This window comes from Puma concolor, chromosome B4 (assembly GCF_028749965.1).
Source record: "Puma concolor isolate L17-30 chromosome B4, mPumCon1.1.hap2, whole genome shotgun sequence".
Classification (NCBI taxonomy): domain Eukaryota; kingdom Metazoa; phylum Chordata; class Mammalia; order Carnivora; family Felidae; genus Puma; species Puma concolor.
The window spans coordinates 5,559,223-5,578,767 of record NC_141673.1 but is presented as its reverse complement, the minus strand read 5'-3'; the positions used below and the strand labels follow the sequence as shown (position 1 = coordinate 5,578,767).

General features: G+C 43.7%; 1 protein-coding gene across 8 annotated transcripts in view; it reads right to left on the bottom strand.

The window, feature by feature from the left end:
- The window catches only part of EFCAB6 (EF-hand calcium binding domain 6), a 249,752-nt gene that overhangs the window by 195,980 nt on the left and 34,227 nt on the right, over positions 1 to 19,545 (bottom strand). For 6 of the 8 annotated variants that reach the window (XM_086712072.1, XM_086712076.1, XM_086712079.1 and 3 more), the window contains 3 exons: positions 19,190 to 19,401; positions 6,291 to 6,379; positions 589 to 655 (listed from right to left, as the gene is read on the bottom strand). In XM_086712072.1, the coding sequence (XP_086568198.1) occupies positions 589 to 655; positions 6,291 to 6,379; positions 19,190 to 19,401 (368 nt within the window). Of the gene's footprint in view, positions 1 to 588; positions 656 to 6,290; positions 6,382 to 19,189; positions 19,402 to 19,545 lie in introns of those variants that run through there. The other 2 variants (XM_086712077.1, XM_086712080.1) reach the window with 2 other exon arrangements.

Below are 19,545 nucleotides of genomic sequence, written 5' to 3'. Positions count from 1 at the left end.
CTCGTGTAACTGACAGGCTCAAATGCATTTTAAAAGGGGTCCGATTCCAACCCCGGGAAGCCACGCACATCTCCTCCCTCCCTAGCCGTACGCGACGATGTCCAGCCATAATCAGCAAACAGGAAGGAGCAAAGCTATACGCTCCTCTCCTAAACACATGTAGTAGCTTCTGTGGCAAAGTTACTCAATACTTAAATCTATGCCACTTTGAGTTTCGCCAGTCATCTTTGCCATGCTGCTCTTAATTGGCATTTGCTGCTGAAAAGCAGTAGTTTTCTCTTTCCAAAGAGATCCTTGCTTCAGTCTTCGACGAATCCAGAAAGGGCAGCCCTAATACTGAGGATCTAAAGTTACTACAAAAGTGACTCATATTCCAGGACTCCCTGTTGGTGTCACTCATCCGAAGAGACGCCATCCGAGACCGTCTGAATGCGAGCTCTCCCACGGGCTTGTGATCGGATCTATTTGTCAGACGGCTCTGACGGGAGAGTGCAGACAGCAAGATGTGGCCCATTCTGCTTCATCTGCCTCTGCTGACAATACTTTTGACGCAGGGTCGGGGGAAGAATTTTAAAAGATCTCTATTACCTTTTCTCCTACTTGGATTTCAAGTTCTTTTACTGTCCGACTGCAATTCATTTCATTCCCACCTCCCCTTAAAAATAAAAATAAAGACTTTTTGTTAACATGTTTTAACCAAATAAATGCTTATGTAGGGCATGCAGAGATCAAAATTATAAGGATTTCTAAATTATATATTTATAGGCGCGAGGTATTTCTTACACACTGCCATCTGCCAGCAGTGTAGACCTGGACCGAGTCCCTAGCTTCTCCGTGCCTCAGTTTCCTCATCCATAAAATGAAATCTAACATTTATTCCTCCCAGGTAGCGTGGGAACTGAGCGATGAGAGCTGACACTTCACGAGCGCTTCCTACGGCGAGCCCCATCTGAGTTAATCCTCACGACGACTGTGGGTCAGGGGCCATGATCGTCCTGGTTTGCAGACAAAGAGACTGAGGGAGACGAAGGTCATGGCTGCAGAAGTGGAGGTGCCGGGCCACACCCCACATCGCACCCCTCTGCTGCAGTCCCGTGTTCTGACCTCTAAGGGGTCCCCAGTCCACTCCAGGGGCACTCCTTGCCACGCTGTAAAGGACTTCGTGGTGGATGTATGTCTGTACCAGCCCCGTGGCTCGATCTGCTTTTATAACTGTTTTCTCTCTCCCATTATCCACTTATCTATCAACTACTTCAGAGCCCCTCTTTGGAACAATCCGACGGACACCTACAAGCAGAGAAGCCAGGAACGGTCCACTTGAAGGAAAAGCTCTCTGGACAAAGCAAAGGGAGGACACAGCGGCATGAGGCCGAGGGGGCCGGAACTCAGCACGTCCCAGCTTTGCTACTGGCGGTGGCCACGGAGACCAGAGCCCGCCCGGCAGGGCAGGGGACACGGGTGAGTGCAGGGATGGAAATGGATGCCAGCCCTGCGGTGCTGTGGCCATGATAAGGAAGCTGGACTTCATACTGGGGTAAGCGGAAGACGTCGGAGCGTTTCCAGCAGAAATTAACTTCATTTTACGTTGGAGGAAACTGAGGCTGGGAGGGGGAAGTGCCCAACTTCAACAGGGAGACTCGCCAGGAATCCAGACTTACGGTTCTATATTAAATGTAATATTTTTCGTGTCTTAATTAGGTATCGGGAGAGACACAAAACACTATTTTGAAGATACGTTTCAGACGTAAAGAACAAAAACAGACAAATGCCTGTGTACCCACCGTCAGCTGGAGAAATGGCGCAGCGGGGGTGTCCCCGGAGCCCGGTGTCCCCGGAGCCGGGTGCGAACTCGCTCCCCATCTCCCCCTTCCTCCCTCCCTCCCTCTCCAGTCCGCAGGGCAGCTCCTGGGCCCAACTCCCCTCTGGCCCTCTTCCCTTCACAGCTGTCTCCCCTACACCGCGTCTTGCACCCCTGAACTCCATCTTTCTGTCTGCTTCAGGAGAACACAGCTTATTTATTATCAGCTATTAACTTAGTGGCGCCCTCTTTCTTTAGTGTTTCTCGGAACGGTGGGTCTTGAAACCCTTTCACTTTTTAACCTTTCTGTAAGCCTGTCTAGGTTTTTCTCTTAGTGGAGTTTACTATTTGTTACCTAGTCAGACCATCTGCGCCTTTTAAGTGGAACATTTATTACAATCGCCAATACATTTGGGATTTCTATTGGTTCTGCCCTATTGTGCGGGCTTTTGCCTTCCTTCGGTTAATCCCATTTTTCAGGATTCCGTCCACTTGTTTGCCTCTGAACACTCCATGTTTAATCGTGCGGCAGTTGTTCTGCAAATTATAACCTGCACATTTTTCAAAGTCTAAAGTTAATCAAGATTTCTCATCTTCCTGCTGGACAAGGTAACAACTCGAGGACATTTTGTGCCAGTCCCTCCTCTCCGTGTATATATTGCTACCGTCGTGTATTTTAATTCTCTTCTAGTTTTAAATTCCCAAAGCCATCGTTACTCTTGGCCCTTAGTGCTTCCTCAGGTCAGCGGGTGTTTGGACCCAACTGCACACTCACTGTCCTTTTTGCCCTTCACTCTTCCCTGCATCGCCTCTAACTGTCCAGCCAGGAGCGTTTTCCTTCCACCTAAAAAGTCCATCCTTTAAAGTTCTGCCACTGGATCTGCTGGGGGGCCAGATCCATTTTTGTTTTACAAAGTCTTTATTTCAATTCTGAAAATACTGAAAGATATGTCCTTTATATATACTTCTAAGATGGCAGAGATTTTCTTTCCAGACACTGTGATCGTCAATTCACTCGCCTGGCATCCCTGTTGCTGTTCAGAAGTCACTTTTGTCTAGCTGTTGCCCTCTGGCTTCTTGGAAGATCTCTCGGTCTGGGGGTAGTTGCGCCCCACCCCCATCTTTAATCCTGCTCGGGACTTCTTTGGCTTTCTCAGTCAGCGGGACGGAACCCTCGCTCGGTTCTGGAAAGTCCTCAGCCATTGCTCCTTCAGGTATCACCCCATCCCATCTCTCATTACCATCCTCATAGAGTTCCAGTTTCATTTCTGTGACTCTGTGCTGCCTTCCGGCTAAGTTTTTTTCTGGCCGGTCTTCCAGTTCACTTATTTCTTCTGCTATAGCTAATCTGTTTCCTGAACTTACTGAGTTTTACATTGTGTTTATGAAATATGACTTATAGATAGAAAAGAATATGTATTTTCACAGTTTAGTTATAATTAAGGCAAATGCCTACTTAACAATCACCCAAATCAAGAGTTAGAGCCAAACACAAAGGCCCCCGACTCGCCCTTCTCCAATTGTAGGGGTTCCTTCATACTACATGTGTGTATAAAAATAAGAGGCATGCTTTGTAGTACAAAGGAAGGATCTAGTTTAAAGGTGACCTTGAACACCACAGGCAGAGGGGACACGTGTTTCTCCCTTTTCCACATGGCCTGACATCAGTGCTTGAGCTTACGCTATGGCGAGAAGCGAAAAGGGCCCCGGTGTTCCCACAGAAAGAGACCTTACAGGTCCTAGGCTGGCAAATACTTTATTCCCCGTGCATGGGAGAGGCCTTCCAACTGTTTCAAACCAGGGACACCAGTCTCAGTCTATGGTCGGTCCCCTAGGCCAGTCTGGTTTCTCCTCTTGCTGCCTTTCCCCTCCTCTCTCCGATTCTGCTGCTCTGCAGTTTCACTGGGACATGTCTACATAGGCGTTTCTTTTCATTTGGCTGGCGCAAACTTCTCAGCCATCATCCTTTTCAATGTCTCTCTTCCCTATCCTTTCCCTGTATATCTGGAAATCCAGTAAGAGATCTCTTGGCCTTCTCTTTCTGCCCACCATGTCTCTTACACCTGTCCTCCATACTTTATCTGTCCTTGTCTTTCTGGGTGGCCTTCATGGATAACTGCTTTGGAACTACTTTCCACTCCACTAATGCTCCCTTCGGCTGTGTTCAATCCACGACTTTCACCCAGCCACTGAATTTTATATCTACAATTGTTATTGCATCTTTCAAGTACCAGAAGTTCTGCTCTGTACTTTTCCAAATCTTTTTTTTTTTTTTCTCCCTTTTGGCCTCTTCTTTCGTATTTACATGTTGAGTCCATTCTTTCATTCTTCTGAACACTCTAAAATAGTTTTAGATTCTATATTTGATACTTCCAGTATTTCGAGCACTTGGATATCTGATCCTAGGGGACATTGCTTCTATTGGTTTGCCAACCTCATCCTTTGTCTCTTCGTATGTTTTCAATATTGTGTGTGTGTGGTCTGATATTACTTGGCACTTTGTGGAAATTCTTTAAGGGCTAGGTTGAAAATGCATTCCTCTACAGAAGGCCACACCCAGGCCAGGACCAGTTTTAAGTGAACTACTAGCCTGAGACTTCTCAGACCACACAGGTAGCATTATTTCAGGCACAGACTTGTATAAATACTGACTTACTGTGCTTTGCCCAAATGCAGCATGGGAAAAGGTAGGTTTCCTTGTTGTGCCCTTCTGTGATGCAGATTTATATTTATAACTTACCCTTACATGAGGGTTTAGGTGTCCTAACTTTATATGTACTGGTCCTCTGTTGGGTCCCTCCACCTCAGCGTCTGTCTCCTGTCCCCTCCACTCTAAATAGCCAACCGAGCTGAAACACACATCCACCGGGATTTAGCTAATACTCTCAGGGCAAAAGCTGGCTTTCGTCTCATTTCATGTTGGCCTCTAAGGAGTCCTCGCTTTCTGGCCAGCTCACTAATGAATGAAAATGCATGTATACGTTTTACCTTATATCAGTCAGTTTAGTGGTTTCCAGCGGAAGTGCGTTCATGGATATACCCTACCATATTACCAGAGGGAGCATCTCTGTTGGCTACGATTCACTGTCTCCAACAGCAAAGAAAATTCAGCCCCCCGGGTTAAGTCAGTTTTCAGCTAAACCTTTCAAACTTAGTTTAAACATTTAGCCTTTTATATTTAAGGAAGTAACTTGTGATCCTTTTCATCTCAAGCTAATTATTAGACTGATGTTTCAAAATTAAAGGAACAAAAACAAAAGACAAAAAAAAGAACTCTCCTGCTTTCGGGTTTTCTAGTTGTTTAGCTTTTCCAACAAGTAACATTCAAATGAGGGGACTGTCTACCCAGCGACCTTATCACAGATGGGGACTGCTTTAGGTTAGAAGCATCAAAATACAGTTTATAAAACAAATAGTCATTCTTTTGAATAAATCTGGAGATGATCTCAGCCCAACACTTACGGACCATTAACTACACAGAGCACAGAGCAGTCCCCGGCTGCCTAGGGGCTAATACTTCGTCACTCGTGTTGGCGTTGCTGCACCGATTCTGTTTTTTAATTGTGATAAAAAATCAAAAGGAACAAACCAAAAAAAAAAAAAAAAAACGCACAACATAAAATTTCCCACCTTAATCATTTTTAAGCGTGCAGTTCATCAGTGTGAAGTATATGCACACTGTTGTGCACCACGTCTCTGAAACTCACGCCCATTGAACAATCCCTGCTCTGCCTCCCCTCTGCTGCATGATTTCTTACACCTACGCTTGCATCCACGACTGATTCCGTCAGGAAAGCTATCACACCAAAACTTGCCAATGCTTCAGGATCAGATTTAACTCTTACAACTGCACGACTCCTGAGAAAATGAGGTTTATTCATTTAGAGTCAGATAATCTGAGTAATTTTTTTACTAAAATGGCCTTTCCTGAATCACATGCTAGAATCAAAGAACCTTCCAGCTGATAGAGACATGAGAGTTCATACTCTAACACTCCCCTTTTGCAGGTAAAGTGAGCGAGCCCCAAGCGCATGCTACAGTTACAGAATCCAAAGGACCTCTTTAAAAAATATTTCATTTGTACCTCCTAAAACATGATCGCTTTTGAATGAGAGACGTTAGAAATAAAATAAAAATGAACAAATTTAAATTCTGCATCTTAACATTTTTACTTCAAAATTAAAATGTATTATTTCCAAACCTGAAGTACGCTGCACATAATATATATTAGCACTGTCTTAATTTGTTACGTTTCCATTTCCAATACAGTATTATTTCTTTTGTTCTAAAATGCATCCTACATCGAGGCTACTAAAGACTTGTCTACATATACGTTTGACTGAGGATTAACTCCATTAAATTCTACATGGACGAGCTCTACCAACTCATCTTCCACACTTATCTGTTGACCTGATTAGCTCTCATGACCTCATAGCCTCTCTCTTGTCATTCCATAATTCACATTTTCATATGAGCAAAGGAAACCACTTACCTCTTTATAACATTTATATGTAGGTCCATCCCACCGAACCCGGACAGGAATTCAAGGTAAGGAACGGCACCAGAGCTGGTGAGGGGGATCTACATTCAAACAAGAATGACAGCCCGTTAGAGGATTCAGATCCAAGTAGTAGACCACACAGGAGTTCTCATGGTGTAGGACAGGATGCCATCAGAGGGGCGGGTATTCTAGGAGGCACAGCTACTTCACCTAGGTGTCTGAGTTGACATACATCCTCAATAAACCGGGTACAAATAGCATAAATGCCTGGCCAATCTGTGATCAATTAAAAGTCAACAAGTTGTCTACAAAATTATCTGAAATCTAGTTCTATCTAAAACATAGAGTACAATTAGGGGTGCCTGGGTGGCTCAGTTGGTTGAGTGCCCCACTCCTGGTTTGGGCTCAGGTCATGGTCCCGGGGTCATGGGGTCAAGCCCCTCCTCAGACTCCAGGCTGAGAGTGGAGCCTGCTTAGGATTCCCTCTCTCGCCCTCTCCCCCGCTCACAGGATCTCTCTGTAAAATAAAAATAAATAGGGGTGCCTGGGTGGCTCAGTCAGTAGAGCATCTGACTTCAGCTGAGGTCATGATCTCATGAGTTGCGAATTCGAGCCCCATGTCGGGCTCTGTGCTGACAGTCAGCTTGGAGCCTGGAGCGTGCTTCGGATTCTGTGTCTCCCTCTCTCTCTGCCCCTCCCCCCACTTGCGCGCGCGCGCGCGCGCTCTCTCTCTCTCTCAAAAATAAACATTAAAAAAAATAAAAAAAATTTTTAAAACAGAGTAAAATTAGCAGAAATATGTTCTACTATACATTTTATATGTACTTCTATGTGTATATATGTATAAATGTATATGTTATATATATTTTTCCCCAAAAGGGTGAGGCCACAGCACAGTTTTACCGTCTGAGGGCCATGTGAACTTTCTGTACATTCATATACTTCTAAGGTAGAAAAAAAGCCATTTTTAAATTAAAAATTCTACAAAGGACATTATTGGGTCAAGTGGGTCAATACGGGCTATAGATTAAAGTAGTATCTCAATGTTTAATTTACTAATGTTGATTACTGTGATTGTGTAAGAGAATAGTTCTTATTTTTAGGAAATACACAGTGAAGTTTTTACAAGTAAATAACCATAATATAAGTGGCTGCCTCTTAAAGAGTTCGGAAAAAAATGATGTACACAGTGTATATGTCTTGTACGCCGTTTGCATCTGCATACAGACCACACGTAGATAACAAAAGATCACAGGAGAAGCAAATGAGAGTAAATGTTCACAAGTGGCAAATCTGGGTAAAAGGTCTATGGGTACTATTTGTACTATTCTCATTCTTACAGATTTTCTGGAGGTTTGAAATTACTTCTAAAGAAAAAGTCTAATTTTTTAAAAAGTGAAAATAATTATCTCCCCCAAAAAAGGATTCGGAAACTAAAGTTAAGACGTGTAATCAGGGGCGCCTGGGTGGCTCAGTCGGTTAAGTGTCCGACTTCGGCTCAGGTCATGATCTCGCGGTCCATGAGTTCGAGCCCCGCGTCGAGCTCTGTGCTGGCAGCTCGGAGCCTGGAGCCTGTTTCAGATTCTGTGTCTCCCTCTCTCTCTGACCCTCCCCCGTTCATGCTCTGTCTCTCTCTGTCTCAAAAATAAATAAACATTAAAAAATAAAAAAAAAAAAAGACATGTAACCAATACAGATATATTTTATGAAGCCTCATACAAACACGCAAAGTACAATTTCCCATACAGCTGAGCGGCTCCCACGTCTATACAGTCAAATTTGATGTTCACTTAGCCCTTCAAATTCCAGCCTCAAAGCCTACACGGCTACCTCAGTCTTCCCCAAAGGACAAATTTCTCTTTTCTATTGAAAACATGTGTGACTGGAAAATGGGACCGGAGGGAGAGTGGCTCACGGTGTGGGCCTTCGTGAAGACGTTTCCTGAAAAGCACATCCGTGATTTCTATTTCGGATAGGGTATTGATTAGGAGATGTCATTTTGGGGTAGACACCTCAGAGTTTGCCGAACCCCACAGAAGAAGGGCGAGAACAGGGTGTGTGTGCTGCTCCAAGACAGGAGGCCTCATGGTTTGGGGAGTAAGGCTTCACGACAAGGGGGGAAACGTACAACTGCAGAGCTCATACCCAACAGACGGGCACAAGCAGCACCCTTGGTGTTTTACAGGAGTTAACTCCTCTAGTCCCAAAACCAGCTTCTGCGGGTGTGGGCGTTTTCCACATTTCACAGAACAGGGATGTGACCTCCCTGCACGGCACTACCATTAAGTGCCAGAACTCTCTGTGACTCCAGAGCCCAAGTTCCTGTCACTGCGCTAACCACCCTGCCAAGAAGGAAGGAAGGAAGGAAGGAAGGAAGGAAGGAAGGAAGGAAGGAAGGAAGGAAGGAAGGAAGGAAGGAAAAAGAGACAGAAAGAAAGAAAGAAAGAAAGAAAGAAAGAAAGAAAGGAGGGAGGGAGGGAGGGAGGGAGGAAGTCCATTAACCTATTGAAGCTTTTGTCACATTTCACATTGTTACTTATGGTCTAATGAAAATTCTAATGTGGCAGATACATTTTTGCATTATGTCCAGCCTCCAAAGCTCAGTCCATTAAACAAACCAAAGAATCTAGTCTAGAAGGAGAGGCTCTTTGCTAAGAATTCACTTTTTCAGTATTTGTGATTCTGGCAAAAATGTTTAAGAATCGTAACCACCCAACGATGAATCACTAAAAGTAAACTCTTAGACTGGGGTGGCGGAGGGTAGTGTTTACATCCACATCCATCGTGTCGACAAGTGTCTTCAAAGACATCTCTTTCCCCAACACAGCACGACCTTCGGGACCAGACCACAGCTGTGGTTTTCTTCTCTGGAATCTCTTTGCCAATTCAACTCCTTTCATAAAATTTTTATTAACGTTCAGAGACCGGGGCCACCTTCGTAGAAAGATTCACTCTACCGTTAGTGGAAACTAAGGTACAGGGCGATGCCCTGCCAGCAATGCCACACCGTTCTTGCCCTGATCGGTCTCCGAAACTGTCCCACATTCAAACGTTCTCGACGTGGTTCTTAAAATAAAATTGAAGCTGAAGTGAGTTCACTGTAACTGGAAAACTCTTACCTAATGTTGACAGTGAAATTCCCCTGAAATACTTTACCGGTTTCTATGTTTCCAGTTAGGTTTACGTTCACTGTTGGAAAAGGGATTCGCTGGTAAAAGATCTAGAAAAGTCACCCGCCCTGTGAACTCCAGTGACTGGAAAGAGAAACCCTGCTCTTCATTCCCAGTGAACTTGGCCTCCTAAAAATGCACCCCATTCCAGCCTCCTCGGTTTACACACGGTCACGGGAGCTCGAGGTTCTAGAAAAGCCATGCTTATTGTTTCAGCTAGACTACCAGGGCCTGGTTTTTAAAGTCTCTGAATCTCTGCAGCTCTCAGCGACTTCTCTTAAAAACAGATGTAGCTTTTAAAAACGGATACACATTTCACATTTTCTGTACTTTTCCTCTTCCTGCATAGCTGATTAGCTTGGGAAGGTTGTCAAAATTTTAAATTAACATTAGATCATGAATATAGGGAGACATTAGCAGGAAAAATATCTTAACTCTCCATTTGGTATAAAGTATCAGTCAAATCAAGCTTATGAGGAAACTCATACCGGGTTTGCAAGGACAAATGTTCCTTAAAAACAAGAGAACGGGGGGCGCCTGGGTGGCGCAGTCGGTTAAGCGTCCGACTTCAGCCAAGTCACGATCTCGCGGTCCGTGAGTTCGAGCCCCGCGTCGGGCTCTGGGCTGATGGCTCAGAGCCTGGAGCCTGTTTCCGATGCTGTGTCTCCCTCTCTCTCTGCCCCTCCCCCGTTCATGCTCTGTCTCTATCTGTCCCATAAATAAATAAAAACGTTGGAAAAAAAAAAAAAAAAAAAAAAAAAAAAAAAAAAAAACAAGAGAACGGTACCAGTTGCCCTCACCCTTGGGGGTGCAAATCCAAACCACAGCGAGTTACCACCTCCCACCCGTCAGAACGGCGGAAATCAACAACACAGGGAATAACAGGTGTTGGCGAGGATGCGGAGAAAGGGAAACCCTCCCGCACCGTTGGTGGGAATGCACACTGGTGCGGCCGCTCTGGAAAACGGTATGGAGGTTCCTCAAAAAGTCAAAGATAGAGCTACCCTACGATTCAGCAACTGCACTACTAGGTATTTACCCAAAGGACACAAAAATACTGATTTGAAGGGATACACACACCCCGATGTTTACAGCAGCACTATCAACAGCAGCCAAACTATGGAAACAGCCCAAATGTCCACCAACTGATGAGTGGATAAAGAAGATGTGGGGTGTGTGTGTGTGTGTGTGTGTGTGTGTGTGTGATCGAATATTGCTCAGCCATCAAAAAGAATGCAATCTTGCCTTTTTCTTTTTTTTTTTTTTTTTTTTTTTCAACGTTCATTCATTTTTGGGACAGAGAGAGACAGAGCATGAAGGGGGGAGGGGCAGAGAGAGAGGGAGTCACAGAATCGGAAGCAGGCTCCAGGCTCCGAGCCATCAGCCCAGAGCCTGACGCGGGGCTCGAACTCACGGACCGCGAGATCGTGACCTGGCTGAAGTCGGACGCTTAACCGACTGCGCCACCCAGGCGCCCCTATCTTGCCTTTTTCAATGATGTGGATGGAGCTGAGAGTATAATGCTAAGCGAAATCAGTCAGAGAAGGACAAATAACCATATGATTTCACTTGTATGTGGAATTTAAGACACAAAACAAATGAGCAAGGGGGAAAAAACCAGAGGGAGGCAAACCATGAAACAGACTCTTCGCTGTAGAGAATAAACTGATGGTCGCCAGAGCGAGGGAGGGTGTGTGCGAAACAGGTAATGGCGATTAAGGAGTACACGTGTCATGATAAACAGCGAGTGCTGTATGGAAGTGTTGAATCACTATATATTGCACACTTGAACTGATACTACACTGTGTGTTAACTGCCTGGGGTTTAAATAAAAACTTAAAAACCGAGAGAGAACATTACCACGTGACACGGCAATTCTACTCCTAGGCACGTACCTTAGAGAAGTTAAAACACATGTCCACACAAAAACTTGTATGTGAATTTTTTTAAGTTCATTTATTTATTTGGAGAGAGAGAGAGGGCACATGTGGAGGAGGGGCAGACAGAGAGAGAGAATCCCAAGCAGGCTCCACACTGTCAGCGCGGAGCCCAATGTGGGGCTCGAACTCACAAACTGTGAGATCGCGACCTGAGCCAAAATCAATAGACGGGCCTTCAATCGGCTGAGCCACCCAGGTACCCCTGTACGTGAATTTTCATAGCAACGTTGTTCACAAAGGCCAAAAAGTGGAAGCAACCTGAAGGTCCATCGGCCAACGATAAACAAAAGGTGGTCTATGCATATGATGGATCACGAGTCAGCCATAAGAAGGAAGGCAGTACTGATTCCTGCTACAACACGGATGAACTTTGAACACGTGATGGTAAATGAAAGAAGCCAGACACAAAAGATCATGTATTATATTACTCCATTTATAGTAAATGTCCAGAAGAAGCAGATCTACTGTGACACAAAATATATTAATGGTTATCAGGGACTAGGGGAGGGGAAATGGGGAGTGACTACTAATGAGCACGGGGTTTCTTTTGGGGGTGATGAAAATTTCTAGAACTAGACAGCAGTGATAGTTGTATAACCCTGAATATACAGAAAACCAGTACCTTGTAAATTTTTAAATGGTGAATTTTATTATAATATAAATTATAACTTAGTAAAGTTTTTAATAAAAATATCGATACATGAGTGACTGGGTGGCTCAGTCAACTAAGCATCTGACTCTTGGTTTCCACTCAGGTCATGATCTCATGGTTCCTGCGATCGGGCCCCACATCAGGCTCTGCGCTGACAGCGTGGAGTCGGCTTGGGGTTCTCTCTCTCCCTCCCTCTCTGCCCTTCCCTGCTTGCACTTTTTTTTCTATCTCTCAGAATAAACAGATTTTTAAAACTGTGGGTACAGTCAAAAGTGACACATGAAATCATTGGTACGTCTTATTTGTGAAATTTTTAGTTAAAGTGAATAAAGGGGAAACTTTTTTTTAAGGAGAAAAGCTTTTCATCTTTCTTCTCTCTTCCCTGCTTTCCTGTTCCCTCCATAATAAGTCAGTCCTAGAGTCTGATGGGGCAGAGAAAAAACAATGTCTGCCATGCTGGGGGACCATGGGAGTCCAGAGCAGGACGTGACCCAGGTGGGGTGAAGAGAGCATCCACACGCGAGGGCGAGGCTCTGGGGATGGGAGATGATCACACACCAGGGAGACTGATCAAATAAGGAAATATACTAAGAATAACAAAATCCAAGCTTCTCGTTGTGTGAAAAGGTAATTGCAAATATGAAAAAGCAAGAAAATTAGAAAGAACCCTGAGAGGTAGGATTAGATTGGCAGTACTGGTGTAGACTCATGGTTTTCAATATAGAGAGAGGTTGGTACAGAAATGAACGGAGATGTAAATGCACGTATACATGTGTATTGGGGGGAAATGTACCCTTAGAGCTCTGCCCACTGAGAGGCCTGGAGTGCCATCCCAGTGGCAATGAGCAGCCCCAGTGCCCAGATTCTGGATTCTGAATTTCGTTTCCATCAAAAGGACCAAAGCTATTTAGGGAAATGGATAATTCCAGGACTGAGGCAAGGAAAGTACAGATGAGTTTAGAATAGTTTATATTGGAAACGAAGGAAGTGCTCTGAGAATGATAGGGGCATGCCAAAAGGACACAAACCAGCAGGAAGGGGCTCCTACTGGTCAAAGTAGAGGCAATTTAAAAATCAAAATAAATGAAGAACGTAATGGATCATAACCACTTGATAAAAGAGGAAATCTTGAGTCCCTGCAAATATAAAAACAGTAAATGAATAAATGAAAGTTCGGTAAGGAATGGAATATTTACATAGTTTCAAATTTTCCCCACAAAATGCTTATTAATTACAAAGTGGATAAAGAGTACCTTACCATGAAAAAGCCTGACAGATCCCAGTATCCCACAGACAGTCAAGTGATCAAAGTGAACATAACAGTAACAGGACAAACTAGGATCACAGCGTAACCTAATAAAACACAGTGAGAACACAGCAGCATTTCTGCAGTACTCCTGCCCAAAGATGCAAGCCTTGATCTAGTCATAAGGAGACATGAGATAAACTCACACCGGGACATGCTACACGCTGCAATCTTCAGTGTTAAGGTCCGGAAAGCTAAGGAAAGACTGAGGAACTGTTCTAGACTGAAGGACACTGGGGAGATACGACAACCAAATGCAATTCGTGATTCTGACCTGGATCATACAAGCCCTGCATGGAATGACTGGCAAAACCCAGCTGGGTCCTGGGGCTGAGACAGTAGTCATGAGCTCATGTTAATATCCATGTTTCGGTGGTCAGATTGCAGTTATGTAGAACGCTACCCTTGTTTTGATTTTTTTTTTTTTTTTTTTTTTTGAGAAAGAGAGAGACAGAGAGCGAATGGGAGAGGGGAAGAGAGAGGAGACGCAGAATCTGAAGCAGGCTCCAGGCTCTGGGTGTCAGCACAGAGCCTGACTCAGGGCTCTAACCGATGAGCCGTGAGATCATGACCTGAGCTGAAGTCGGATGCTTAAGGGACTGAGCCACCCAGGCGCCCCAGGCTAACCTTGTTTTGAAGGACACACACACTGAAATATTTGGGGTGATGGGGCTGCTTACTCCCAAATGGTTCAGGCAAAGAAAAAAACACTGCTCTTCCCACTAAACTTCCACTTTCTCTGTAAATTTGTGACTGCTTTTAAAAAATGATAAAGCAGCAGTTGTGGTACATACAGCTCGTAACAGATCAATCTCCCACACAAAACAACTGTAAACTGGCAAATACGAAAGCAGGAAGACTTTGGAGAAATTCAAAACTCAGGAAAAGGGACAAGTACAGAGGGAGTTTCCCATTCATAAAGGCTTTGAGCCTAAGAGTAAGCCACAGTCACTCCCCAGCACAGCAGCTGAAACCCCAAAAGAAAACCCAGTCCCTCTGGCCTGAAGAACCAGTGTGCAGAACCTGAAGCAACCACGGCCACTAAAAATGTGAGGGAAGTCTCAAACAGGAGAGAGGAGGAGACCCGCTTGCTGTTCTAAGTTCTGTCCAAGTTTCCAACGGATGCCCGAACCAGGCGTGTGCAAGCCGGACTCAGAGACCCACCGAGAAACAAAAGGGCCAAACTCATGCAAATGCATGCAAATGCAAAGCATTTGCAAATGAATGCAAATGCATGCAAATGATCACTGCCTGGGAGACAAGAGTTTGCAGGTTAACTGCTTCCAGAGCAGGAGCATCGACAGTCTTCAGAGAAATGTAACAGAATCCAGTCTCCACAGCACAGTATTTATAGTGTTCAGCCCTATACTGTCTGATGTGCAGCCACAGTCACATGTGGCTGTCGAGCACTTGAGCCGAGGCTAGGGCAGCTGATGAACTGAAGCTTTTTATTCATGTTCATTAATTTAAATTTTAAAATTAATTCAATGAGGAGCACCCGGGTGGCTCACGGTTAAGCGTCCGACTCCGGCTCAGGTCACGATCTCGCGGTCCGTGGGTTCGAGCCCCGCGTCGGGCTCTGTGCTGACAGCTTGGAGCCTGGAGCCCAGAACCTGCTTCGGATTCTGTGTCTCCCTCTCTCTCTCTCTCTCTCTCTCTCTGCCTCTCCCCTGCTCATGACTGGAAAACTTTGAAGTACGTTTGCAACGACTAAGTATATGAAACTTGTATTTTAATTATAAATTTTATGAAATCTAAATATAGATCAAGTATTTCCAATGGAAACTTAGTGTGTAGACTGAAGTCGGCTGTAAGTATAGTGTATAGCAGGTTTTGAAGGCTTCGTACACAGAAAAGAATGCAAAATAACTACTGATTATCGATTTTTAATAGTGATAACATGTTGAAATGATACATTTTGGACACGTTCATTAAATTAAAATATTCAAATTAATTTCACCTATTTCTTTTCAGGTGGCCATTAAAACATTTTAAGTTACACACGTGAGTCACTACACATATATATACATATATATACACTATGTATTAAAAAAAATTTTTTTTAATTTTAGTTTGAAGTAATCTCTACACCCAGTGTGGAGCGTGAACACAATCCCGAGATCAAGAGCTGCATCCTCCACCGACTGAGCCAGCCAGGCACCTCTCACGCTGCATTTCTATTGGATAACATGGGTCTGGGATGTAATCCAAATACAGTAAAACCTTGAATTGTGAGTAATTTGTTCTGTGAGTGTTCCGCAAGATGAGCAAACATTTCTAATAAAATTTTAACTTGATAAATGAGTGATGTCTTGCAATATGAGTAGTACGTGACATCGAAAGTCACATGATCACAACTGAGCCAATGGTTTCTCTCTCTCTCTCTCTCTCTCTCTCTCTCTCTCTCTCTGTGGGATTGTGGGTGATTGTCTCCCATGCTCAGATGCTCAGTTGCAGGCCCCGGTGTTTGGCAGAAATCACTGATTTTTCAGAACGTTGGAAGGTGCCCACAACTGGCACCACTGTATTTTTGGTCACTTCGAGGCACCTACAGACAGTCCTTGGCTTTTCCAGACAAGAGCAAGCTTAGGAATGCTTTGCTTCCTTCTAGGTCAGGCTGCCTGCAGATAGAGACCCTTTCCTCTGCTGCCTAATTGCCAGTTATGTTATATACAGTATATGATAAGAGTTTATTAATGCTCTACTATAGTCAACATCCGTGTGAGCATATACAAGGGCCGCCACACAGAAAATGATTGAAAAGAAGGGTGTTAAGAAGAAGAAGATGATTACTATGGAAGTTAAGACGGAAATCAAGAAGTTTGAACAAAGTACATGAGTGGCCGAAATTGCAAGATATTATAAGAAGTCTACGTCTACATCTTGTCACAGAAGAGGAGGAGAAAAAGGCAGAGGAATCCTCACTTCAAATGAGACTATGGATACGTGTAAAATGGGGGAAACAGCGCAAAATTTTGTACAAAAGCATCACCCAAATAAGGTTATAGCAGTGCGAGTGATGAATCTGTTGAATGACAACACAATGTCACATTTCTGTGAAATCCTCAAAAGAAGGCAAAAGCAAGTGTTATTGGATATATTCCTTGTTAAAGTTGCATGAAATGAAAAAGATTCCATTGAGCCAATAGATATTAGTGATTCCGTTAGTGATAGTGAAAGTCGTCCTACACAATAACCCTCCTCTCTCGTCTCCTCATACCAGCCAAGAAGGTTTTCAAAGGTAAGTGCAGGGTAATTTGTTTATTTTGCTTTATTTTTTCTTTATTATTTTGTATTGTATTACAGTATTGTAATCATTTTTATGTGAATATTTTTGGGTTGTGGAACAAATCATCTGAGTTTCCATTATTCCTTATGGGGAAATTTGCTTTGATATACCAGTGCTTTGGATTGCAAGTATGTTTCCAGAACGAATTATGCTCACAAACCACAGTTTAACTGTACACCCAAGTACAAAGAACTAGAAAAATGTGACCCTCGTTAAGGGAAAAAAACCAATGCAGGCCAACCCTGAGACAATCCAGATACTAGAATTATCATTCAAGGACTTTATTAATTTTTATTTTAGAGAGAGAGAGAGCACAAGTGGAGGAAAAGGGCAGAGGGAGAGAGAGAAAGAGAATCTCGAGCAGGCTGTGTGCTCAGCATGGAGCCCAACGTGGGGCTTGATCCCACAACTCTGGGATCATGAGCTGAGCCGAAATCAAGAGTTGGATGCGCAACCAACTGAGCCACCGAGGTGCCCCTCACTCAAGGACTTTAAAACAGCTATTTTAACCTTGCTTAATGAGTTAAAAGAAATACGCCCATAATTGAAGAAAAAAATGTAAGCATATGAATAGAAATTATAAAAAAGAACCAAATGGAAATTCTAGAACTGAAAAAACACTATGTCTAATATTCAATATTCACTGGATGAGCTTACTAGCAGAACAGAGATGTAAAGAAAGAGCCACTGAACTTGAAGACAGATCAACAGATCTTATCTCATCTGAAAAATGGGGAAAAAAAGATTTAAAAATGAACAGAGCCTCAAGGGTCTGGGGACAATACCAAAATGTCTCAGAGAAGATAAAGGAAAAATATATATATTTGAAAAGAATGGCTACAAACCCCACAAACAAAAACAAAATTAAAGGAAGAGAAATCCTTGAAACAGTACCATGGTATGCTCAAGAAGAAACAACAAATAGGTCTACAATTTCATTTTAAATCAGCCAAAGGAAGAAGAGCCAGTCCCTGAGATTAAGACTAGAATTCAGGAACACCCAAAATTCTCTGGGCTGTTTGTTTTCCTAACACATAATTCCCCTGTGGTAAAAGAAAGCAAACTGAGTTGGGTGGAGGTAGTCACCAAATTCTAGAAGGAAATAGGCTTTTAAATACTATAAAATGCCAGACTCTGATGAAGAAGTAATGAATGAGTAAAAATATGTATATTTGTGTGTGTGTGTGTGTGTGTGTGTGTGTGTGTGTGTGTGCATGTGCCTGTGTGTGTGTGTACAAATTAATAATTGGGTTATTGGGTTGGAAGGCACACTACTGATATTCCCAACCAACTTTTCTACTTTATATTATGACATCGCTCCCTATGGATTTATTTTGAGAGTGTTTAATTACTCTTGCATTGTGCATTCCTTTTTTAAAGGCCCTGAGGGCTCACCCACCAAATGTTGACTATTTACAGCCCCCTGGTGTGGTACCCCACCAGAAGGCCCAAGGGCCTGTCCTCCATATCCCTCCCCAAGTAACTGCATCTTCCCTGCTGCAAACCCTTGGCCCCCTACGGCTTCCAGGACAGGAGCCGAACTCCTTTGCATGGTACTTTTCAGGACTGGCCTCCCTGTCCACAACTTGACACATATCCCTTTGCTTCTGATGCAAACAGCACTACCCAGTTCCCTGAATAGACACGACATGCTGATTCTGACATGCATGATTTCACCTGGGCTATTATTCTCTCTGCCTAGAATGCCCTTCCATTTTTTCATCTGGCTAATATCCACCCCTCCATCACAACGTGACCAAAAACACCACTTCCTCCCCAAAGCCTTCTTGGACAACCACCCCATTTTTAGGTCACTCTCCTGCCTGTAATGCCCACGCTTAGCAACACTTGCAAATACGTCTCATGGGACGGGGACCCCCTCAAGGGCAGGCCTGCATCTGTTGCTCTGCATTGGGTTCAGCATACAGTAGGTGCTCAATAACCATTCAGTGCAAGAACAAATGCCAAAATACTAACTTCCAAAATATGAGTTGACCAAATACTCTTTATGTGGAAGCTTTAAAAAAAAAAAAAAAAAAAAAAAAACTAAAGGAAACAGCTGTACCAGTGGTCCACACAAAACATGACTCACGTCCATGTTGATCACCCCACATCTGCCAGATTTAAACTGAATTGTGAAAAATAAACAAAACTTGAACTACTCACTTGGAACCGTGGGGGGAAAAACCAGAACACAATGCCCGCTGCAGTAACCAACCCCATCTTTTCCAGAACTGGGTTATTCTTTTTTATTTTTTAAAAAAAATTTTTTTTTTTTAAATTTTTTTTTTCAACGTTTATTTATTTTTGGGACAGAGAGAGACAGAGCGTGAACGGGGGAGGGGCAGAGAGAGAGGGAGACACAGAATCGGAAACAGGCTCCAGGCTCTGAGCCATCAGCCCAGAGCCTGACGCGGGGCTTGAACTCACGGACCGCGAGATCGTGACCTGGCTGAAGTCGGACGCTTAACCGACTGCGCCACCCAGGCGCCCCCAGAACTGGGTTATTCTAAGTCGCTTGTGCATACAGTACCTGAGCCAGGACATCTTGAAACTGTTCTCTTGTGAGAGGCATCAGGAAGGTTGTGATAATTCTTTTCAGCTCACTCTTCGACACTGTCATGTTGTGATTGGTATCGAGCAGCTGAAAGGCCTTTCTCAACTCGTCTCCTTTATCGGTAATTTTTTGAAATAAAATCCGTTTGACATCTAAGAAGGACAATATCGGATTTGCCATAGCAGTGGCTGTCAAAGAGATACAGTTGTTTATTAGACGTGCTTAAAGCAAAGATCTCCAAAACCACTTCACTGCGGACTAGGATCCAACAAACTTCTAAAACACTCTTTCTTCTACTGTATCTCACTTTACGCATCTAAGCATTGCTTGAC